This window comes from Nesoenas mayeri, assembly GCF_963082525.1.
Source record: "Nesoenas mayeri genome assembly, chromosome: 15".
Taxonomy (NCBI): domain Eukaryota; kingdom Metazoa; phylum Chordata; class Aves; order Columbiformes; family Columbidae; genus Nesoenas; species Nesoenas mayeri.
The window spans coordinates 6,540,673-6,559,562 of NC_137559.1; the positions used below are offsets into that span (position 1 = coordinate 6,540,673).

The window sequence follows — 18,890 nt, forward strand, 5'->3', positions numbered from 1 at the left end:
GTGTCATGGGGATGGATGAGGCTGTGAGCCAATCGTCGGGCTCCGGCGGGCCGCGCTGCGGAGGCCTCCCAATAAGGGGTGGCGGGGGGCAGGCCGTGGGGGTGGTGGCGGCAGCGGCAGCGGCGGGCGGCTGAGCCCCGAGCCCTCCATGGCGGCCGCTGCCCGCGACCCCCTCTCTGCCGCTGGCCTCGACGAGGCGGATGAGGCGGTCCGGGGCACGTGCGAGGACGCGTCTGTCTGCAAACGGTAGTGGCGCCTGGGGCAGCGGCGGGATGGGGTGGGCCGGGCCCCTCCGGTGTCTTCCCGTAGCGGGCCGCGGTGGAACACGGACCGGGCCCCGGGAAGCTCGGCTAGAGGAGAGAAGAGGGGAGGGAAGGGGAGGGAGTCCCTTTTCCCAGGTGCCCACCGGTGTCTTTTGGCTGTACCGAGGCCGAGAGCGTAACTGGGGCCGGGGAGGCCCAGCTGGAGCCGTGTGCCCGGAGTGAGTGGGGCTGGGGCGGGAGGACAAACGAACCAGCAGGGGCACAGTGTCCCCAAGATGGGTTGTGGCACCTCTGCCCATCGGCTTTGCCCTGAACTGCCCCACTCCTGTTAATAAGCACCCACCCAATTTTCAATAGGGAGCTTGTTTATTAAGCAGCACACAGTGATAGCTGGAATTATACGGGCTAACAGTGGCGGTCAGAAATTTCAGTGATGGTTAATATCTAGGGGGAAAAAAATGATATTTTTCAGAATTCTTTACTTCACCTCTCTTGGAGGGTGGGTGCTGGGAGGGCCAGGAGTTTTGGTTCTCTGTTATGCCGGGGCATGAGTTTAACATCTGTGGCTGCTGCTGGTTTGTTCTGAGCTTTGCTGGTGGTGTAGCAGCAAATTGTTGGGTGGCTGAGTTTGTTTTTGAGAGTTTACCTTTTCAAATCCATTGTAAAACTAATAAGTTCTATTAGAATAGCATAGCGCTGTTGTTGTGTTAAAGGGACATGTAGAAGATCTGGAGTAAGTGCAAACAGCTCGTAGCATAATGATCTATAGAAGTAACACGTGCTTTGTGTGCAGTCTGAGGAACTTCAGGTAGTTCCTCTCTTAGCTGGGTCCCCAGGGAGGATGTATTGAAGGTAGTAGAGCCTTCACTCACAGTTCATTGAATAGCACACAGACCATTGAAAAGATGATTGTTTAATATGGCAAGAACCAACGTTTGTTACTAGGTTTTCTGTAACTTCTTAATTGAAATAAATGCACCCATTCAACAGAGTTTTTAAACCTTGTCTGCATGTGCACACCTGGGGCAGAGTGTGACTTTTTCAGCCTGTGTATCCTTTAGAGTCAGTCTTAGTGGCTTTGTCTCATATTTCTCTTACATTTTCTTTTTCCTCTCTACTGGACAGGTTTGCTGTGAGTGTTGGTTACTGGAAGGACCCTTATATCCAGTATTTTGTGAGACAAGCCAAAGAGAGAAAAGCACCTGAAATCAACAGAGGCAAGTTGGCATGTGAATGTGAACAAAGACAGTGCAAACGTGTTCTCTGCTGGTCTTGAGAAGCACCTGACGAACCCTCCATGTATATGGGGTATTTATGGAGTGTAGGAAATGCATGAAAGAACAAGACAAGTTTTCTTCACAGTAATAGTTCCATATGGTACCTGATTTTTTAAAATATTATTCTTTAAACCAAAACTCTTATCCTTTGTTTTCTGTGTTCTGGACGGAATGTCTCTGTGTGTCTCAGTGTGCAGTAATCTCTGCAAAGCAATCAAAAATGTTGATTTGACCCAGGACAGCAGCTTGTGTCGGCTCTGGTCTCTGCAAAAATGTGTACCCTAGCTAGCACACAACTAGCATTCTGCACAGTTTGAGGTGAAACTTGACTAAAACTTGTATTTACCCAAGCAATCCTGTTTATCTGTGCATCAGATTTTGTTAGTAATAAAAAAACCCTGAACCACTTAGGTATCTTAAAAAGAGAAAATTATTCTTCCTAGGAAGTACATTTTATTTAAATAGCGAGTGTATAAAGTTACCTAGAAATCTTAGTATGTGTTAAACACCAAGTATTATATGAAAGTAATAATAAAAATAACCTTGTTGTTGTTGTTAACAGGCTATTACGCTCGTGTTCATGGAGTCAGTTATCTGATTAAAGCTTTTCTAAAGAAGACAGAATGCAACTGTCAAATTGTTAATCTCGGTGCTGGCATGGATACCCTGTTCTGGAGATTAAAGGTAACAAGAGCTGAGAGTAACAGACCCGGCTGGGGCTGTTTGGAGCAGTTTCTGTGAGCACTGCTGTGGGCCAGCGGGTGTGCGGGGCTGCATGCCCTGCTCTGCCGGGGAAGGGTTAGTTTAGGTACCTTTAGAGCTGAGGGCACAGGAGGGGCTGCAGTTTTCACTGAGTTTCACCAAAAAGTGTGTGACACGACGCTGACCTCTAGTGGGCTGTCAGGACTTAAGCTGAACTCCCCATTGTGCTGTTATCTCTGAGCCATTAGGTTTCACTATTTTTATCCCATATTAGAACAGGAATAAGGTGTCAAAGTACAGGATTATACAGGCTCTATTGACATGTTTCTGAATTACTTATAAAAATGTGAGTTTAGATGTTTAAATATGTATGTCTGTTTGCATGTGTGTAATTCACCAAAATTCACATTCTTCAGATATTATGTGATGGTACTGTTCTGAGTGAAAACACCTCTAAGCTATCTTCTTATTAGCATTTACATTTGTAAATTTAGTTTCTGGAAGAAAGCCCAGGGAGGCCAGTTGCACTTTGTTTGGTCACAATTCATTATATTTCAGTCAGCGGAAGGGAAAAAATAATGAATTTTTTTCTCAGATGTGAAGATTTTTCTTAACTACATTCCTATGAAAACTATGTCAATAGTTTTATTAATTTTCCTATAGCGGTGATTTTTTTAAAAGATAAAGTGGGGCCTGTAATTCCAATTCTTCCTCCTTGTAAAGAGCAGGTGTGGTATAATTAACATACAGAAGATGGGACCCAGTTAATCAAGTGCTTCAGTGTTTTCACTACTGATTTAATCTACTGTTCAGAAATTCATGAGGTTGACAGGCTGGAACTGGCAGTTCATATCCATCACAAAAGGACTGCTGCATGGGGAGAAACTTGGTACGACTTATCTGTCAGGGTGTCAGATGGTGACAACACAAAATGAAGAGGTTTTCCCCTTTTTTGTAGTGGAGGAAAACTGGTGCGCTCATAATTTGGCTTCAGTTTGAGGATGAATTAGGGAATGTAGTCACTTTCTGTGTAAAATATTCCCAATTCCTTTCTTAGAAGAATATACTGAAGATGCAGGGCAAATGTCGTAATAGCTTCCTGTTGCTGTGCTCTGCTAGATCCTGATAATATATTGTTGGAATGTACATTTCAGTGATCTGGTGTCTAGGATTGCTGCATGACATAAAATGGAAAATAGTTTCCTTAATGCTTAGAGGACATTCTAATATCTCTTAACTGTTTTGTGTTTGGGTTTTGGTGTGTGTTTGTTTTAAAGCAGTGAGACATTAAGTTATACTACTGTTACAAATGCCAGAGTAAACTAAACCAAAACTATTTGGGACCTAAGGTTGTATCTTCTTGTCATGTGCATGTGAAACTTGAATGTTGCTAATTCTAGAGTCTTACTCTAATTCTCAGGATGAAAATCTTCTCCCTAGAAAATATTTTGAAGTGGATTTTCCAATGATAGTTGCAAGAAAAATACATAATATCAAGTAAGTATGTTTTGCTTTGTGGAACTGAATGTAATTCAGCAAAATGTCATGAATTGCAAGCTACAATTATTTCATCTCTCTTTTGAGAAACTCTTTGTGCTCTGGGATTTAGAGTAGAGGTTTCATTATACGGGCAAGTCTTGCATGTGACTGTGCAGCCATTATTCCAAATTAGAGAAGTTGATATGTGGAAGCTTTAGGGAGGCAAGCAGACTTTATTCTTAATTATGTAAAATATAATGGGCAGGAGAAGCCTCATGATGATGAGAATTGGTGAAGTCTTCTTTCTACTGAAGACTTCGGTAAATTCCCAGACTTGCATGTTCCGTTAGAGAGGTAGGATAGCTGGGATGATGCGGATAGTCTGTTTGGATACATGGAGGATACTTGAAGAGAGTGTCTGGATTCCTCTTGAACAATTACCTCAAAACTTAAGAGTTGCTGGGTATAAAACTCAACTGCAACTTCCTACTGAGTCTACCTTGCAAACCTTTTTATTTCCAGTAGAGGGCAGAGGTATTCTCCTGTCTGTTTCTGTCGCGCACACACACACACACACATATATATGTTTAAAAAAATCTAAGCACACTGTAAAACAAGATTAACTGCTCAGAGATGCTGCTTCTTCCCACAGATCAAAACCTCCCCTGTCAAAACCAATTATGGAATCCCATTCAGGGGACTCTCTTCTAATAGGTGAGTCATCTTCAAAATAAGCCAGCAATGTACTGCAGCACTTTTAAAACTTTTCTGATCATTTTGTTCTGCTATGTGGGCAGGCTTTTAATGTTTGAAATGCTGTTTGGACAGAGAATTGGGAGGGAAAAGAGGCTTTTTTCTTCTCTTACAGACTCCTGCCCATTTGTTCTGTGCCACGTTAGGAACATCTTCTCTTGAAGTGGTTTTATTCTGCCAGAAAGCTGTTGGGATTTTTCTTCTCTCTTATGTGGCTTAAGTTGTGGGGGTTTTTGTGTTACAGGAAAGGAAAAATGCTACTGATAGCCGTATTTACTGGATTAAAATATCTGTTGAGTGTTTTCCTCTATCTTCTTTCTGTCTCATTAAGAGCACAGGTCTTTACATTTAGGGCAGTCTTCACAGAAGAAACACAGTCTGCAAAGTCCGTTCTCAGGAGCCAATGCTGTTTGTGGCATTTTAGTATGAAGAGGAGATTAGATTCAGGTGTTGTTGTGTGCTTGTACTGTCGTACAGCCATGTTATGTTTCTGTCAGGACTGTAATTTGAAAACCTCTTTCCTTGTGGAAAAAATTGGGTTCCATTGATCTAGGTGTTCCTGCTCCAGCAGGGGGATTGGACTAGATGATCTTTCAAGTCCCTTCCAACTCCTGACATTCTGTGAGTTATGTTTTCAGTGCCTAAATAGCAGATATGACTCTGTAGTGGCTGCCCTGGACCATTTAGGAGGAACAGTAATTATCTGCATCTATGATACCAGCTAATTAGTGTTAGCAGATGTGACCCTGACCCTGTGTTCAGTGTGCCCTGATGAGATTCCATCTACAGGTGATTTTAATAAGCACAATTCTAGCCAAGGGTCTGGAGGGCTCGACAGGGCCCTGCCGAGAGTGAGGAGGAGTGTGAAGAGTGCGGGGGTGTCTCCTGCTTCCTGGGGTAGAGGCTGCACCCAGGCTCATAGTGCTTGGATCATGGTACTGCCACGCACTGAATTGACTATGTGTATTTGTGCATATTATGCACATTTTATTGGTACATGTTAGAGGGTCTTAACTTACTGACCTTTTAGATGTGATTTGAATGGCAGAATTCTCCCTTGTACATTGAGGGCTCAAAAGCTGAAAGCCCAGTGCCCTGTCTCAGAAAATGGGCTCCTAAGTACCACTGTGTTTTAGGTGGGAGATCTTCTTAGAATGTATCTCGTCTGTACTAGATGTGCTGCATCAGCACTGTTACAAAGGCGTTAATACAGGGTCAATGAGAAGGGGCTGATAGTATTTGTGTTACTGAGCAGCTGTTGATAAATCTGGTGCAGTAAAATTACTGCGAAGTTATCAAATTGCAGTGGTGTACTGTAATCAAAAGCTACTAATTGGCAAGTCACAGCAGTCAAAAGCAATTAATGTATCACTGATTGACTGCATTGGAGCGGCTTCTTCCTCTAAAGCTGTTTCTGTTGTTCTAAGTACTGGATTTTAGATACTTCAGAGTTGCCGTATTCCTGTGACCTGCTGACGCAGGCTCTGCTACACTGAGATCTGTGGGATGGGGCATAATGCCCAGATATTTGGGGAAAGTCTGTTGTGGAATCCCAGTTTGAACTGGCACTTGATAAGCACCGGTCAGCTGAAGTGAAATCTATGTGGGAGCTCTGGTTTAAGGACACAGGGCTGGCTCTGCTGCACGTGGAACTGCCACCAGAACAGGCTGTGGACTAAGCAGACAAATCAAATGGATGAATAGAGATCTCTTACACATCTAAAGGAGCTTGACAACGAATTCGCTCAGCTACTAACTGGCATATACCCTCTCGTTTTAAAAGTGTCGTAGTACCTGACAACTGGAAGGTGGCAGCTGTGACTCTGAGAGGCTCCAGGAGAAATCCAGGGAACTATGTGCTGGTGGGACTGATGTCTCTGCTAAACAAATTAGTAGAAACTCTAACAGACAGACTTGGGGAAAACAGCAATAATACAGTGTTGAAGAGTCAGCATAGCTTTTCTTAGGATAAGTTCTGCCTCACAACTGTATTGCAGCTCTCTACAGGAGTCAATAGATGCATTGGAAAAGGACATCCAACTAGTAGTGCTTGAATTAGAAAAAATTGTTTGACAGTGTCCCTTACTGAAGTGTGCCAAAGAAATCGCACAGCTGTGGATAGAAGGAATGGTTCTCATATGGATAAAGAGCTGGGATGGAGGGTACCATATGTTGTTAGTTTTCATTGTGGAGAGAGATGGAGATCTGTGCTCAGGATCTGTTCTTCTTCAACGCTAAGAAATGATTGGGAAATAGAGTGACTAGTACATGGCAGCTTGTTGGCAAGTCTGAACTCTTCAGAGGGGTAAAGAACTGTTGAAGAATCTTGGGAAACTAGTGACTTGGTGATAAATTCAATGTGGATTAATATAAAGTGATGCACATGGGTGGAAAAAATAGTTTGTGCCTCACATGCAAATGATAGGCTGCTGACTGATTATTGCTGCCTGTGTGCAAGATCTGGGTGCTATAATAAATAGATATATAGAAACAGTGGCTCAGGAATGGTCCAGAAATGCAGATCAAGTTTAAGGATTATTGGAAAAAAGACAGAAAACAACATAGATACCAGTATTAGTAGTATGTTTTGCCTTCTTTTTGTCTCTTCCATAGGTAGCTGCTGGTGGCATCCGTAAGAGGCAGGAGACTGTAGTGGGGGCACCTTTGGTCTGACCTGGTCTGGCTGTTAGACTAAAGCAGTGTTCTGGGAACAGGGAGTGTAGTGGGGCACAGTGAAGCAGCGTTTCCATGTAGGAAAATGCTGCTCATTTATGTGGTTTTCAGAGTGCGGATATGGACCAGGATTTTAGAATCTTGTGGAGGGAGGTTGTCCTGACCTGTCCCCCACCCCCGAATCATTTCCACACTGCTGCCTCGTGTATACCAGCAATAATTTGTTTAGATGCCTTGGAATTTGATTTTTGAGTAGTTTTAATACCAATTGACATGACTCTCATTCTCCTACTGCTTTTCTTCTCGCAGCAAATATTTTCATTTCATGAAGCTAGTGTTACAGACAACTTTATCGGCTTCAGGGCAACATCTGCTTTCTCCTGCACTTCAGATAAAGCCATGACAGCACAGCTTGCAATTCAAGTGTAGATATTTGTGGCCTCTGCCCTTGAATGCAGTGAGATGACACTTGTCATTGAGTAGTTTTGTTTCCTGGGGAGCGTTGGGTCTCAGGGGAAAGCAGTGTTTGTGCAGTGATGTGACATTGCTGAGGCAGTACCAGGTTAACTTGTTTTCAGAGGTCAGCGCTATCTGGTTTACAATGCAGATGCCAGTACTGGGAAGTAAGTGCTGCACCTTGCGAGTGCAGATTACACATCTGTGAACTCTTACCTTTCAGTGCCACTCGGACACTTTCTGTCCCTGTCTAGTTCAGCTTTGTGAGTTGGTTATTTTAACTCCTTTTCACTACGTTCCAAGCTTACTTGTGACCCAACGTGTCTGACTTGCATGCCTGCTTTGGGAATGATCCTCTGCTTACAAGATGAACTACATTTCGTTGTGTTTTGGGACATACCCTGTTCTGATGTTGCAATTAACAACCAACCTGAGTGAGACCAACTCACTGTCATGCCTGTGAGCCGGCAGAATAGGTTGTATGGGCTGGGTGGTTGTAAAGCTGCCAAAGATACCTTAGGATGAAAACCCTGATGAAATCAGTTTGAGTCAATAGTATCCCGCGTGCTGTCTCTTGGAAAAACTCCAGGAAGTTGTTTCTCTAATCTGAGAAGACAGTAAGAAAACTCTGAATTCTGGTAGCAGAGGAAGTGCACCCTGGTGCTCTGAATAACACTGCTGCACAGGCGGGTGAATGCCCCAGGGCCACCATAAACCAGAGTATTCCTCTGCTGGTAGCACATTCTTCTGAAGAAAATATTTATTGCAGTGAGGTCCAAAGGCAACTATAAGCAACTCCTCCTACTATTCATTTACTGCAGTGATACCTAAATTTAACCCACTGGTATTGTTGCTTCTGTGCCAGAAGTCATGGCAAATATACAAACAAGTGGTATGATGAGAGCAGAATAATCTCTGCATCGTGCACAGGAAACAGATGCATGCAGCAGAGGCTGAGCTTGGGAGGAGGGCTGGAGCGCTGGCGCTCTTCTCTTTCCTTCACTCTTCCCTCCCTTGTATTTCTCAAATGAAATCTGAATCTGATATTTCTCAAACCTTCATTTCAGACAAGTACAAGGGAGAGACTTTGTACATAACTGAATGTGTTAAGCGTGAGCATCACACAGAAAGCCAGAAGGTAGCTCTGTGCTTTAAGAACGAACATCGTGACCAAGCAACTTTGCTAAGAAACTACATGAAGAATAGGCACCTGGATAGGAATTATTGCTCAGAATACAGGATTTTCAGTGAATTGAGCCACCAGTAATATAGCTCACCAGCACTGGTTTTCCACCTTCCTGTCACAAATATGTTTTACACATCCACAAAAAAAATTGATCCAGTTAAAAAAACGTTCTTGTTCGTAAGAAGAAATCAATGGAGACCATGTGCCTGCGCTACCAAGCTAAAACTTGCTTTTTCAGCTACTCTGTAGCTGGGCAGGTATTGTAAAATACATTTGCACCAATGCTGCTCACTCAGGGTGGCAACATGTTTGCAAATATTCATACTTGGAGCATCAGGCTCTGCAGTGAAGTAGAAATTGGTGCCAGACCATGACCTAGCAGTGCATTATTTTCTGAGATGTTTACGACTGTACTTTGACTTTTAACTTCCAGGCTGGGAACAATTCCAACTATCATCAGCTGCCATTGCTGTGCAATAAATGAGTTATGTTATCTAAGTATGAAGTGATGGAGTAGTTGTCAGTCTTATTTTAAGATCTTGAAGGTGTTTACCTAGTTAAATTTGATCTCTTCATCCTTTTGACTTTATATATAAAGGGGGTTTTTTTAATGCCAAGTGTGGGCCAAAGGTGGAAGCCACCAGTAAATCTGACCAGGAAGTGTGGAAGGGCTTAGCTTCAACTCTTCCTCTTGCTTTCTTTCCGTCTGCCTCTCTTCTTGCATTTTAAAATTGACTAGTGTAAATTTCATATTTTGCCTTAAGATTTCCTTCAGGAGATAAGTATTGATTGTGAATGTTTAAATATATGAATTATGGGGATATTTGATGAGGTGCTTTCAGAGATGTTTAAAATGCACAGTGTCTGGCAACTGTGTCAGCTTGTGTGTGATATGTGTGCAGCTCGGCCTTGGTATTGTCTGCAGTTGTGTTTGAGTTGAGGGAAGTTGGCAGGAAAATGTGTGAAGGAAGAAGGTTCTGTTTGAACAGACCAAAGGAGGACCAGGCAACCCGGGTGCTGCAAGTGGAAGTGATTGCATTTGGTTTGGAATGAAAGGCTTTCAAAGAGAAGGAGACAATCCATTCCTAGTCAGCTTTTATTTAAATTTATTTTCCCCAGTAGTTAACTCTAAATAACCAGCCTATGGCTATATGGCCGTTTATTTTCCCTTGTCCACAACCTCCATCTGCCAAGCAGTTGGCTCTGCTGCGCTGCCCAGCGGCGCTGAGGACGCGCGGGCTGTTCCTCGCACCATGGCAGGGCCCAGCAGAAGTCCCCTGGGGTTTGCTCATGCAAATACAGGCTTATTAAAACCAATGTGAGCCGTTCCAGTTGCTGAAATTGGAACCATTTAGAAGGACCTTTTCCTAACCTGAAGTTGGAGAGGTTTTGCTCTTCAGTGCTAAAAACTCTTGAATCAACATGGTGCGAGCAAGAGATATTTGCTTCTACCTCTCAGGTGGTTGTACCACTTCTGTTACTGGATCGCTTAAAAAAAAATGTCCTTTATTTCTGGTTATAATTAACGTACTGGTATGTCCAAGTCAATGAAGCCAGACAAGAAGATTGCATTAATTTCATACTAATTGTGGTGACTGCTTGCTGCGCTGTATCTCTGGACAGCAAACCAATCACTATATAAATAATTTCATCTGTGTGGTATGGGTTTTTTTTGTGTGGCCTTTTTTGATGCCATTATCGTGGCCTTGATATAAAAACTTAAATAGAAGGGTGTGGGAAGTAGTAAAGCTTTTACAGAACATGCACATGGAAAAAAAGCCTTGACTCAAAATGTTGAATCATGTGCTGCACAACTTTCTTTTTCCTTTTTTTTTTCCCCTCTCCTCCCTCTGTAACTCTGCATGAGCTGTTCTGGTTTCTCTACATGCTCACAAGTGTTCCTGGAAAGACAGCTATTGTCACTTGCTGGTGGCGTTTTCAAGCAGTTGTTCACTTGAAAGCTAAATGGAGGTACATCTTCCAGAACATTTGAAGCACGGCTTAATTTAACAAGTTGCTTTTTATTTTTGTTGCTGCTTTTTCCTGCCCCCCCTTTCCTCTCCCGAAATGGAAATCCCCTTTCATCGCGTCCCTTCAGCCGCTTGGCTTCTCTGCTCCTGTCCTCGTGCTCTCTTTGCTCACAGTAACCGGCAGCGCCAGCTCGGGCGCTGCTGCTTTGGGCAGCTCTGCCAGTGTGCAAAGTGTCTTTGGACGCCAGGGTTTGTTCCTCTTCCAAACTGGAAAGCACTTGTAGGCACTTCCTGCATCTTGTATCTCAGGTTGAATATTTGTTTCTCGGAATACAGTTTCTAATTTGACTCTACACTTAAATACCCTACATAATAACTTCTTTTGGCCCCCAAATCTGTGTCTGATACCCATATATATTATGTAACTTTATGTATTGTTAATTTATGTAGCTATATCATTAATGTTTGGAACATTGTTACTTTTAACTTAGTTTTTCAGAAATCGATGTACTTATTTTTATGTAATTCCTCATGTACATTGGGTCATCTAAAAAGACTCTACAAATGAAACAAAAAATGCTGCCTTTAATCTTTACATTTTTCTTCTCTCTGGGTTTCTCGAAACCATGGTAACGGCCAGGATAACCCATCTGCATTTACAGAGGCTGCAGAGTGAAAGATGAGGCTTCTTACAGAGTCTGATGCTAATGTATCACCATCTGTAAAACACAACAATTAATGTTTGCTGTTCATTGTTATGTATAACGGATCAAACTTTGACTTCAAACTCCTATGTTCTGGTGTTTTGGTTTTTTTTAATTAATAATTTCAGCATCTCTCTGATTTGTAACCATTAGTCTCTCAAAATGTTGAACTTGCAGATTCTCACAGCCTGGATTCCACTCGCTATTCCATAGTGGGAGCAGATCTCCGTTTCTCATCAGATCTGGAGGAAAAATTAAAGAAACATAACCTGGATATACAGTAAGATCATTTAATTTTGGTTTTGTGAGGAGGTCTTGTGGGAGTGCCCTGGTGAGAGTGCAGTCAGGCTTGGGCACAGCATCTGCAGCCGGTGCTCATTATGCCATTTCCATGGTTACCTTTTCCTGAGCCCTCGGAGCAGCAGGAGTTGTTCAGACAGCTCTTGCCATGACTGTTTGGACATTCACGCTGCAGCACAGCTGTTCTTGCCACAGACTGCTCTGCGCACTGTGTTTTATCCTTCCTGAGAAGAGCAAACATTGCAGAACTACTTGCCTTTTGTTCTTGAATCACTGGGAGAATGAAGCCTGGACTTCTGAGAATGTGTTTGTGGTGGTTGGTTCTCTGGGGTGTATGATCCTCTCACACCAGTTAAAGTTATTGCCTCCAATTAAAGCCCCTGTTACTCCCCAGACTTTCTGGTACAGTGATTGCCATGGAGTCCTTTGAGAACTTGGCTCTGGAAGCCAATATCTGGGATTCTACTGTTCAGTGTGAGGCTTCTGGAGGGGGCAGGGTTTAAGTTTTGAGTGGATGATGGACAGACCTTTCAAATATAAGATCTATAAATAGCAGCTATCTGGCTGGGTGGGAGAGAGCATATGGGTAAGCAGAATGCATCAAATTGCCATTTAAATCTTTACACTTCCATCTTCTGAAATCTTGCCTTGCTTGCCTACATCGCTGTGGAATTTCTCCTACTTCTAGTGACTCTTCTTTTTCTTGTTCATTCTAGCAATTAAAAGAAAACTCCACAATTCTAAGCGAAATTACTTGTGTAGTTTTTTTTGTTTGTTTTTTTGTGGGTGGAGGGGGAAGAGGCAACACACAATCTAAAGACTGTATTTTGTTAGATTATACGTGAAGCTTGTTCTACAGATATTGAAGAAATTAGTCTAGTTTTATTCCTACTTGTACTGATCTCTAGTGTGGATTTTATCTATAAGGTACAATTCTTCTGCAAAGTGAATTTTAGTATGTACTTCAGCTCATGCTCTCACAGCTCAGAAAACACTTACAGGATACACAGTCTTCTGAGTTCATAGTGTGTCTGACTTAGGGAAGATTTTTTTCCTGGTATCTCTGCTTTGTAACCACGGGAGTCCCCTGTCAACTGCCAGAAAACCCAGTTCTAGTCAACTTGAAGTGATTTCATTCAGTCTTAAGTGTCTAGTTCATAAAAACGGTAGCACCTTTAAGAATTTTTGGGAATATGAAATTACTTGCTTGCTAATAATTTTTGATAGCTCTTTCATGTTATCTTGTTGTGCGGTTTTTTTGTTGTTTTAAAGGTTGCCAACGCTTCTGGTAGCAGAGTGTGTGCTGGTTTACATGACACCGCAGCAATCTGCAGATCTCCTAAAGTGGGCAGCAAGCACTTTTCCAGTGGCGATGTTTATAAATTATGAGCAGGTAAAACAAAAATGGCATTTTTAGACATGCATTATTATAATAAAAATTGCTCTCAACAGTGGGATTTCTTCTTGTAAAATAAAGAGTGGCCCATATCCTTTTGTGTAGACAGCAGTTTCTGCTGAATTTCTTCAGTAATGTATTTTATTTTGTAGATCTGTAGCTCACTGTAAAGAGTATGCAGCTACTCTGAAATACAATTGCTGGATTATATTGGACTAGAAGAACTGAGGCTTAATCCGTATGTGGAGAAAACCATAGAATATTGGTTTAGATAAGAGAGAGGGAAAAGAAATGCTGCTGAACGTTGGATATGAGTGTATAACATTAGAAAACTACCCCTCTGTGTTCTCTGGCAAAGTGGAGCAAAAATCACATCAGCATGAACACAGCTGCTCTGTATGGAAGAAAAATGCTGCCTTGGGGGAACCGGGTTGCTCCAGGAATTAGTAACAGGAACTTCCAAGCTGTAAATCACTGCGAGAGACCTGAACTGTGCTGCTGACAATTAAAAGCAGAGTCGGTTTTCAGTGTGCGGTGCAGAGTCCCCGTGTCTGCTGAGGCAGCAGCTTTGTCACCGTTAAACTGGCACTAAACATGAGGGGTCCAAGGAGGCTGTGGCAGTGGGAGGTGAGACCTGGTATAAGAGTATGTGAAACTTTACTTTAATGTTATCCTGTACATCTTATGACATAGACAATTCAAGAGTTTAACCAAAGTTACTGCTTTTCACTGCGATTACATTCTTTTCGGAAGGGGGAACACTTTTGTCTCCTTCTCTACCTGAGGTGAATATGACGGACCGGTTTGGACAGATCATGATTGAGAACTTGCAGAGACGACAGTGTAACCTGGCTGGAGTGGAAGTCTGCAGATCCTTAGACTCGCAGGTAAAGGGGCACAGAGCTCTCAGTGTGTTTGATATTAATCTTAATTAATCCATCTGCAAGTCCTGCCTGTGTGTGTGCTCTGGAAGGCTCAGAGCAGTGATCCTAGCAGGTTTGGGGAGGACAGTTGCTACCTGCTGAAACCCTTTCCTATCCATGTTGTAGGGGTTTCCTGTTATTAGTGCCAGGGTTGCTCGATATCACTTAGTTTCAGTAGTTGCACAAACTGCAGCAGATCAGAGCACAGCTTCATCCAGCTCACTGTCCTCTCTGCACAGAGGTTGACAGCAGATGCTTAGAAAAGAGTATAAGAGCTCTTCAAAGAACAGGTCAAGCAGATGGCCTACAAAATCCTTCAGGGAAAACACTGTTCTCTGATATTTTTCCTAGAGTCCTCTGAAAACTGTGCTGCTTGTTTATTTTACAGAGGGAACGATTGCTGTTAAATGGCTGGGAAGCTGCACATGCCATTGATATGATGAAAGTATACAGCTTTTTGCCACAGGCTGATGTCAAAAGGTATTACTGAAAGCTTGCTTGCGGCCCAAAGTCATCTTCAGATGCCATTTCCAAGGTAGTACACATCAGCACGTAGTAAGAGATCCCTCGGTATAGCAGGGGAGGCTGCGTGCGAATGCTGGCTGGGCAGACAATGTATCTGGAACTCTGCAGAGCCTTGAGGGTAACGCCTGAAGCAGCGTTAATGATCCAGAGGGTTATTGCTGCCAGAAGTAGACTGGCAGTGGTGATGATTCATTTGGGTGCGATATAAGGCATCTCATGACATAAATCTGCAGATAAAAGATGCTACAGAAATGCCGTGTTGGGCGTTCACAGCACCTGAGATATTTCTTGTGAACATCCAGCCTCCACAGCACTAGATGGGTGGAGCGGAGTCCTAAAACACACTCAGAACAGGCAGCTGCTCTGCATGTCCCCAAGGGAGGTGACATCCAGGTGTTTGCTCCAGTCTCATAGGCCTGCATAAGATTACTTAGACATCTGCTTTTTCTACTACAAGTGGGTAGAAAGTGACCAATCCTGTTCTCCCCTTCCTCGCTCCTTGCCAGCATATTTAGTTAACAAGCCAGGGGAGTGATGTTGTGCTGTGACCTCTTGTTCTGTGAAAGCAAAGGGAGAGGCAGGAGAGTTGTGCTGAACAGCAGGTCTGTCTGTCTCTCAGATCGATGCATCTTCCGTTCATCTCATGTTTATGAGCAAGGTTGGGTCTCTAGGCAGAGCTTAGTGCACACAGGGTGTAACTAAAGGCTGTTACAACAGTCATTAATCTGCATGGATTTTGTTAAATTTTTTTTTGCATTAAAGAAAAGCTAAAAAGGGAGGAAACCTTTTAATGAGTAACTTCTGAGGTATATAATATCAAGTATGAATTGCTATGAGTCATTCATTAACTATAGTTTGAATTGGCTGAACAAGTTACCTTGGTCGAAATAAGTATTCACATATGGGGATTTCTCAAACCATGGAACTGAACAGGTGAGACTGAAAATCATAGGTTATTTAAATAGGAACGATGACTGTGTGATTGTACCATATGGCACTGGTGGAGAGACATAGCTTATAGTTTTTTTGCAGCATTTTTGACTACCTTAGATCTGTTCAGCTCCTTCCACTTGTTCCAAATACCAAGAAATAGGTTACATAAACCCTGTCCTTCAGTATTAACAAGGCAAATAACACTTTTTGTTTATAAAAATCTTTACAAAAGTGTTCTTCTGCAGCACTTGCACATCTTTGAGTGTATTTAGCAACTTCTGCCCCTCAGACTCTTTTGATCCTCAGTAGCAGCCCTTCCAAATATTTAGCATGGAAAATAAACACTCCAGTATTCAAGTAATCTAGAGTGAGAGGGAGGAATGTGCCAGGTTAAACTTCTTAAAGCAAGCACAGCTTGAGAGAAGTTCTCCCATTTGTTTGGAAGAAATTAAAAGATCTTACTGTAGGAATCCTAGGTAGAATCATTTTAGGAAAAAAATGCTCAGATCTTATTTGTACCATTTGGTTTGTGCTTTATCATAAGCTCGTGTGGGAGATATTAGAAGCTGCATTGATTTACCCATCACTCTTCTTCCATGACATGATATGGACTTGTGATTGTCTGGAGGAAATGCTGCCTGCAACTGTTTGCTGTAGTCATTTGATAAGGATAAATCTGCTTCCAAGAGGATGTACTATTGTGTCTACTTACATCCAGCAAGACCAAATAAGTGCAGTAAAAGGGGATAGAAAAGGAATGCTGGTATTTGTGAGAAGTTACACAGATTAGTCCTGGAACATGAAGTTTAGGGTTGAGAAGTTGAAAATGTCTGGTGGGTTACTTGTTTCATACATTGACAACAAAGGCTGGAAGTGGTGGTGGTGTCTTTATTATGGACAGATGCCTCCGTTAGTTTACTAGAAAGGTAGCTACCTGACTGGCCATCACTTTCCCCCCTATGGAGGGAGGAAGATTATGTTAAAAACTGGACTGAGACTCCAGTTTGAATCACGGTTTTTCTTTCTATTCCTGCAGAATAGAAGCACTTGAATTCCTAGATGAAAAGGAACTGTTTGAACAATTAATGCAGCACTACTGCATCTGCTGGGCTTCCAAGGACAGCAGCAATCTGGGTAATGTCCTCTAGCATCTGGGAGATGGCCCTTCCAGTTGAAATCTCGTGGGGAAGGACGGGACAGCACACACCAGGTGTCCGATGGAAATCTCCCATAGCAGGAGTGGGCTCTGCTTCCCTCCTGGGGCTGCCAGCACCTCCCAAACCTTGGGACTGGTTCCCCGCAGCCTTGTGGGGGTTTGTACAGGCGCCTGAAGCCTGTCCAGTACAGGAGGGGTTGAATTTTTACGCCAAAAGATGCCGTATGGGCTACTTTAAATAACTGCCTGCTTTATACTACCAGTACTGACTGAAAGGTTTACAAATCCTATGCTTATCAAGTGCCATATGGGCACATGGTATATGGAAACACAGTGTCCTGATAACATAAAAATAAATTTGTATTACTTAGCCCAGTCGTCTTCTGCACTGTCCCCATTTACATCCAATTGAGACTAAGTTTTCCATGCTACTTCCTTGTGGGAGAAAAAATTCCCTCTGAAGTTAACTCTTTTAAATGTTCCTTTTGTTCTTTAAATGCTGTCTCTCCTAGACTGGAGTTTCTTTGAAACAGAGAGACTTGATTCATGCTTTATGTAGCATTATGTATGTTTCTGTTGCTTAAGAAATAATAAAATGAAAAGAATTGGGGTTCAGGTGAAGGATGGATATCTGCAGCTGTTATTTGTCCAAATCAGAAACTGTTGCACATGCAGTTTATCTTTGCTTCTGTCTGCAGTTTCAGGGACTTTAGTCTTTCCAGAACACTTCCCTGCCTGTCAGTTGGTCTTTTTTCCTCCCTTCTCCTTCTCCCCCCTTCCCTTGCTCCTGACAAAGCAGCATTCAAGAGCAAATTTTATTTCCTGTTCCTTAGCAAATGTGAATACATTCTTTGCTGCGATTAGAGAAGCACCAAGGACAATTTTGGGTAAAAAGTCAAAAAGCACAAATCCCAAAGGAGATTATCAAATATCTAATGCAGGATATGCTTCAATCTACAGCAGTTTTTCTTCATCCAGTGTGAATTTACTGCCCAGGTTAATGGTGCTTTCCACAGCTTTCTCTTTTTAATTTAGTGGGCAGACCCTTAGTTCATCAGCAGCCCCCGTGTTGTTCCTTCTGCCATGAATATCTTCAGTATTCCTTCAGACTGGCCTATTCACATTAATTCCTGCATCAGAATCAAGAAAAGGGTTAAAGTTCAGATTGACTTGTTTCCTAATTTCCTCCCACCAAATCCTTTACATTTAAGTTAAAAATTCTGAAAGTATCGTCCTGTATCTAACTGTTGTAATGGCTGTAAAGTACAGATGGCATAAGAGTAAACACTTGTTTCCCCTCCGCCCCCTTTTGTTTTCAAACAGGTCTTGCAAACATCACGTTCTGATGTGTTTGGAGCGAAGCCGTGAGCCCCAAAGCCACAACGAGAGATGACAGCAAGTGGGACTTTGCATGTGCCAACCTCAGCGTGTCTGCGAGTGGCAACGGTACAGACAGCGCCGCGTGCTGTTGGTGTCGACTCTCCCGTTGGCTTTTGGTACTTTTAATGAGTCTTTTGTGCCCATTGTGAGCAATTGTTATGAGGCAAGACTCACCTCCCATTCCCAGATGTACGAAGGACTTTCGTAAAATGTCAGTAATCCCTGTTTAAAACTGAAAGTAAAGTGTTCTTGGATTATATGATTTTCCTCTTTTGTCTTTTTGTGGATGTGTAAAATGTATTTGTGACAGAAAGCTGGAAAACCAATGCTGGCGAGCTGCATTACTGGATGTCTTTGCACTGTGCACGGCTGATCTTGGAGGTTAAATTCTGTAAATTTTCATTCTGTTCAGGTTTAATTTGATGAAGTGCCACCACGTTAACTTTCTCCAGGCTTTACTGTGACTCCCAGGCTGTCACTGTACTGGGTGTGTTCTTGTTGGGGAAGGGTGAAGGAAGAAGGGCTGGGATTCTTGTTTAGTGATGCACAAGAACTGGATGATGTTCAAGTAGACTGTGTTGAACTGGGAAGGGCTTAGTTTGGCACTTCAGCACTGGGATGGTGAAGGTAAGAAATAAATCTACATTTGCACTGCTGCTGGTGGTATCTTTACACCGGTTTCTCATTCCTCTTTCTTTCCCCATAAGCGAACAATCCTAAAAGCAACAGAAGCCCTTGTCCTATTGTTTGAAATGGAATCTTGCAACCTTCCTATGAGAAAAACAATAAATGTTTAGTATTTATAATTTGCCTA

At 42.6% G+C, this 18,890-nt stretch overlaps 1 protein-coding gene across 2 annotated transcripts; it reads left to right on the top strand.

The window, feature by feature from the left end:
* The first annotated feature begins 119 nt into the window (after positions 1-119).
* LCMT1 (leucine carboxyl methyltransferase 1) lies at positions 120-18,529 on the top strand. 2 transcript variants are annotated; one of them, XM_080353702.1, is made up of 11 exons: positions 120-246; positions 1,389-1,480; positions 2,103-2,224; positions 3,663-3,739; positions 4,374-4,435; positions 11,641-11,743; positions 13,036-13,156; positions 13,945-14,046; positions 14,471-14,562; positions 16,577-16,674; positions 18,020-18,529. In XM_080353702.1, the coding sequence occupies exons 1-11, from the start codon at positions 149-151 to the stop codon at positions 18,040-18,042; spliced, it is 990 nt and encodes a 329-aa protein (XP_080209828.1). In that variant the 5' UTR covers positions 120-148; the 3' UTR covers positions 18,043-18,529. The 2 variants fall into 2 exon arrangements, with proteins under 2 accessions (XP_080209828.1, XP_080209829.1); XM_080353703.1 differs by lacking the exon at positions 120-246 and having other exon boundaries at positions 1,471-1,640.
* Positions 18,530-18,890: the final 361 nt, after the last annotated feature.

Excerpts from the sequence above, each read along its gene's own strand:
- LCMT1 (XM_080353702.1), top strand. The coding sequence starts at position 149 with ATGGCGGCCGCTGCCCGCGACCCCCTCTCTGCCGCTGGCCTCGACGAG. Across the intron at positions 13,157-13,944 it reads TGTTTATAAATTATGAGCAG|GTGAATATGACGGACCGGTT; the intron begins GTAAAACAAAAA and ends TCTCTACCTGAG. Across the intron at positions 14,047-14,470 it reads GCAGATCCTTAGACTCGCAG|AGGGAACGATTGCTGTTAAA; the intron begins GTAAAGGGGCAC and ends TTTATTTTACAG.